General features: G+C 36.4%; 1 protein-coding gene across 2 annotated transcripts; it reads right to left on the bottom strand.

Annotated features, from left to right (window-relative positions):
• Positions 1–560: 560 nt before the first annotated feature.
• Positions 561–3278, bottom strand: LOC120350771 (piggyBac transposable element-derived protein 3-like). 2 transcript variants are annotated; one of them, XM_039425543.1, is made up of 2 exons: positions 3085–3278; positions 561–2870 (listed from the first exon to the last, which is right to left on the bottom strand). In XM_039425543.1, exons 1-2 carry the CDS (start codon positions 3099–3101, stop codon positions 971–973), a joined length of 1917 nt encoding a protein of 638 aa, XP_039281477.1. In that variant the 5' UTR covers positions 3102–3278; the 3' UTR covers positions 561–970. The 2 variants fall into 2 exon arrangements, with proteins under 2 accessions (XP_039281477.1, XP_039281478.1); XM_039425544.1 differs by having other exon boundaries at positions 1044–1167; positions 2339–3278.
• Between the last annotated feature and the right edge of the window lie 1738 nt (positions 3279–5016).

Genomic DNA, 5016 nt, shown 5'->3' with positions numbered 1-5016 from the left:
CGACAAGGAGAAAAAGAGATTGAAGTGTATGTGTAGGATTGTGGGGAACAAGGAGAAAGAGAAATAGAAGTATAGGTGTAGAAGTATGGGAAACAAGGAAAAGGAAGCATTTCGCGATTCAGGCAACAAGCAGAGCTGGCTCGTTGTTGGAGACAATCCAAAAGAATTTCACTGTAATCAGTGGGCTTAGACCTGTTCTAGAGAATAGGTCATTAAGGTTTCAAGAAAATTATTTGTGAGAGTCTACGTTTAGGTTGAGATGATGATGAATATATTTGGTTGATGAATGATTGTGTAGAATAAAGCATATGAATGACTCTTGAAAACTATGGAATTCAGTGAATTTTAAATATTTTTTCTTGATCACAAAAAAAAAATTGCATGGTTGTCTGTAAAGTTGGTATACGGGTGAAAGTTTTACGTGACAACGACTTTGAGTGGTAAAATAATTTTAATGTGAATATTCATTCCTATAGTAGGAAGAAGGATGAAATAATAGTAACAATTTAAAACATTAATTTATGCAAAGAATCTCGCACTGAATTCCATATTAAAACCCGTTTCATCCCAAATTATTATTTTTTCATTTTTTCTTAGTTTATACGAAAAGTTTACTTTAGTATTACATATTCACTATAGATATACTATAAAATATGCAAAATTTGTAGATACAAACAAAATACAGCATGTCGACATATGTCGACAGTGGGAATGATCGGTCCCAGGTAGATAAAACAGATGCATGTCTACATTTGTCGACAGTGGGAATGAACGGTGGGGTGTATTCTGGTAGTTGAAAAAGTACTATTATTTATTTTTATGTGTTTTATTTCATCATTAAATTACAAATTACTTGACAATTGATTATGAAAACGTTTTATTACATCATTACATTACAAATTACTTGACAATTGATTTTTAAAAAGGTTTATTGCATCATTACATTGTTAATTATGTACTTGACGAATCATTAGCGGGTGTGGAATGCCTCTGCACACAACACATGGCAACCAACTTTGCATATTTTGCATTTTTTTCTGGTTGCTTTGGAACACAATGCACAGCGTACTTGTTTTTCGACGGTTTCCAGAAAATGATCCTTACCACTGAAACGAACTTCCGGCAGAACCCTATTAGACACTTTCATACTTGGTCTTCCTGAAGAAGGGCGAGGGGTTGTGCATGTTTGTAAATAAGTGCGGACAATGTATCTTGTAAAGCCAAGGAGATCAAGTTTGTTTTCCACCCCTCTTTGTGTCATTCTGTACAATAACCAAGCATTGTTCATACTAACATTCAAGAGGTATGCAATGATCGGCCAATACCACTTCTTATTACGGATGTTTATCCGGTATGCAGCAACATTCTCGTCTAATCTATCCACCCCACCCATATGCAAATTATACCAGTTCACACAATTAGGCTGAGGAATAATTATGTGCTTTTTCTGATGACTTGACCAACGTTTTGCTTTTCCCATTGGCTGAACACCTGTTGCTGTTGATGCCATTGTAAAGACACTATTATCCATGTATCTTACAAGGGTTATATTAGTGTCTGTATCAGTGACTTGATGGAAAGTTCCTCTTGGCTCTTTTTTTAGATCTTGAGGCTGGCGGAGAGGGGCACCCTGTACTCTGTCTACTCTGATTGTTCCTGTTCCGTAGTGTCCATTATTTCGCAATTCCTCCAGTAGTTTGAGAGATGTGAAGAAGTTGTCAAAGAAGAAACAGTATTTCCTATCTGATGGAAGTTCGGAAATTAGGTCCATTACAACTGACCCTCCCACACCGAGTTCTGGATTTGTTGCACCAGTCGATTTGCCCTGATATGGTTCCATTTGAATTGCATATCCTAACCTTGTAGCAAGCATCCAAACTTTGTAGCCAAATCTAATAGGCTTTCCATGGATATGTTGTTTTGCGCCATGTCTACCAAAATATGGTACCATGGACTCATCGATTGAAAGATAGACATCACCAGGAAAGTACTGAAGCCATCGTTCGTTCAACATACACATGACTGGCCGGACTTTAGCAAATTTGTCATCTTTGTCAATCTTTACATTTTCACAGAAGTGGATGTAACGTAGGAGATCTTCAAAACGATTACGTGACATAGCACTTGAAACTGCCTCATGATGGGTGTCTTCTGCTGTTTCCCAGTACATTCTGTAACGTGCCATTGTGTTATAGCCAGACAAAAAAAGAATAGAAAAAAACTGACGTATTTCATTTTTCGAGGTAGAAAAATCCATATTTCCCTTTTCTCTAGCATATAGATTAGTACAAAAAACGATGTATTCAACCACTTCATTGTCAAAAAAGAATTCAAATAGCTCTACTGGAGAATAGTCATTTTCCAAGAAATTTGCCCGAGTAAACTCTATAGAAGTCTTATCTGCAATGTCATTTTCTTGCCATTTACGAATTTTCTTGAGCACTTTCACCTTCTTCTTCTTCTTTTTGTTCACATCTTTCTTTTGTTTCCTCTTCTTCGAATTTTTCTCAGTCACATTTTCACTAATTCGTTCTTCAGTATTTTTATTTGTGCTTATTGATACACTCTCTTCTTCGTTTACTTCTTGTTCACATTTGCCTTCTTCTTCAGTATTTTCTTGACTTATTTCTTCTTCCTCTATTTCGCCGATTCTAAATTCAACTAGCCCATCATCAGTTAACTTTCTTCCTATCAATTCACCACGAGCTCGGAGTTGGTTACCAGATAAATGATTTATGTTGCCTGTAGGAGTATCATCATCGGAATCACACTCGCTGATGGCTGCATTTTCAGGTGGATCTATGAAAAATGTTGGATCGACAATATCTTCATCTTCTTCTAAAATACTGGCGATTTCAGCGACCGTTAGCCTGAAAACAAACAAATAATTGCAACAACTATCGCCCCTACCAGTCGTTCCCACCGTCGACATATGTGGACATCAATATTTAACCTTAGTATTGATAGATAAAAAACAGTAATTTCCATGTGAAACGCAAATAAGCATATTTTAGGAACCCTATACTTACAATATTCAGTGTATAACTTCAATAAATAATATTCATGAGTTTATATTAGGCTTACCTATCAGTCCATGACATGATGAACGCTGGAGCAACTCACAAAAATCACGTATGCTTCTAAACCAGAGGCAAAACTGCCATACCGTACGTGCTTGCCGACGCAGTAGTGCCAATATAATACCATGAAATTATTGTACAATTTCTATACAGAGGAAATTCCCTACAAAAAATTCCCAATGTCAGTGTAGACAAATGTCGACAATGGGAAGAAACGGGTTAACAAAATTTTATTTTTACCTTCACACATCCTCAACAAAATCACTCTGTCTCTCTCGCTCTTAGACGGGCTAACTGTGCTCGATTCAATTTTTTACATAGCAAGTCGCGCTCATTTTTTCAAGTTAAACAAATTATTATTGGCTGAGAAACGATTTATACTACTTTTGTGATTGAAAACTACCACAACATTGTGATTACTACAACATAGCCTATTCACTTATACCTATTATACTTACACTTATACCTATTCACTTATACTTATTCACATAACCTATTCACTAAGTAGTGGCGCAGTCGCAGGAGATTGCTCCGTTTCACTCTCTCTCCAGGTGAATGCCTTCGGGTTGCTGCTGCGTTGCTCGCCACTGCTCCTATTCGTGCTCTTTCCAGACGACCGTGAACCGAAACGTACGCTCTCACTCGCTCTCATTGTGAGCGCATAACGCGGAGCGTAACGCAGTTCCTTGAAGTGTCACCCGGCAAACCAATTTATAAGACGTCACGTCAAAAAAGTAGATAATGGACAATGAATGAAAAAGCGTTATGGTCGCAATAAATATGGGTTGATAAGTGATTATTTTGGTTGATGAATGAGTGATAGCTAAGAATATTCATTTATTCATAGACAATAGATACAATGCAGGTAAAAACAACAGGCATTCGCCCAAAACTGCTTTAAACCTTTATTTGGAATAGACAGTCTAGAGGTTATGTAAATGATAACTTAATCCACACACTATTTTGAATCCGAAAAATGTATGTACTACAAGAGAGTACAAGCACGGAATAAGCATACACGGAATAAGTAGTGCTTCTCTACTCTGTGGTACAAGAGACAAGAGAGACTACAATAATGTAGCGTGAGATAGAACCGTGGGATAGTACTCCACCTCCACCGCTTCTCACTCTACTCTACCACTACTATACTAATGAAAACAGTCTCGAGCTAGTAGAGTAGAGTTCCTTATTGACATTTTAAGGTTAGTTCTGTTCACTAGACAACATACTTTACCTACTGTTATCAATTGTAGTGAAAGCAATTTCTCGACCAAGATAGTAGAGTAGAGTTAGCTCGATAGAGTTAGTATGCCAGGTACTCGACCACTAACTCTACCAGGTAACACCAGGATGCGGTTGACAGCCTGTCTAACAACGTTGGCTTTAATCTATACTATTCTACTATATACGCTAGGGATGGGTATTGAAAGACAAAACATCGATGTTTTGAACATCGATGTTTTTTTCACCTTAACATCGATAAGTGAAAAACATCGAACAGTAAACATCGATGTTTTAAACATCGATGTACATTTACGGATGATACTACGAAGACTAATATACAGAGTATTTCAGAAGTAGTGTCGAACATTCTAGGGTATTGCTCCTAGATGATAGGAGACTACAAATGTCGTATTTGAAGTGTCCAAAACTCAGCGGTTATCCTTATAGCTACCATTTTCTTTTTTTCACTTAGGAATTTTTATCTCAAAATTAAATAATTTTGAATAAGTAAATACTCAAAAGCATCAAAAACGATGAATGAATAGATTTTTATTAGTATTAATAAAGTGGAAATGATACAATGTACAGTATATGATACTTTACACTTATTCTTGATAAAAATGATAAAACGGGGCGAAATCAATTTGATTGAGCCCACAATACTTCTGTTAATAAGCTTACAGAGTATTAGTTTATTATTTTGTATAGATAT

This window comes from Nilaparvata lugens, chromosome 4, assembly GCF_014356525.2.
Source record: "Nilaparvata lugens isolate BPH chromosome 4, ASM1435652v1, whole genome shotgun sequence".
Classification (NCBI taxonomy): Eukaryota; Metazoa; Arthropoda; class Insecta; order Hemiptera; family Delphacidae; genus Nilaparvata; species Nilaparvata lugens.
This window is presented reverse-complemented; position numbering and strand designations above follow the sequence as displayed.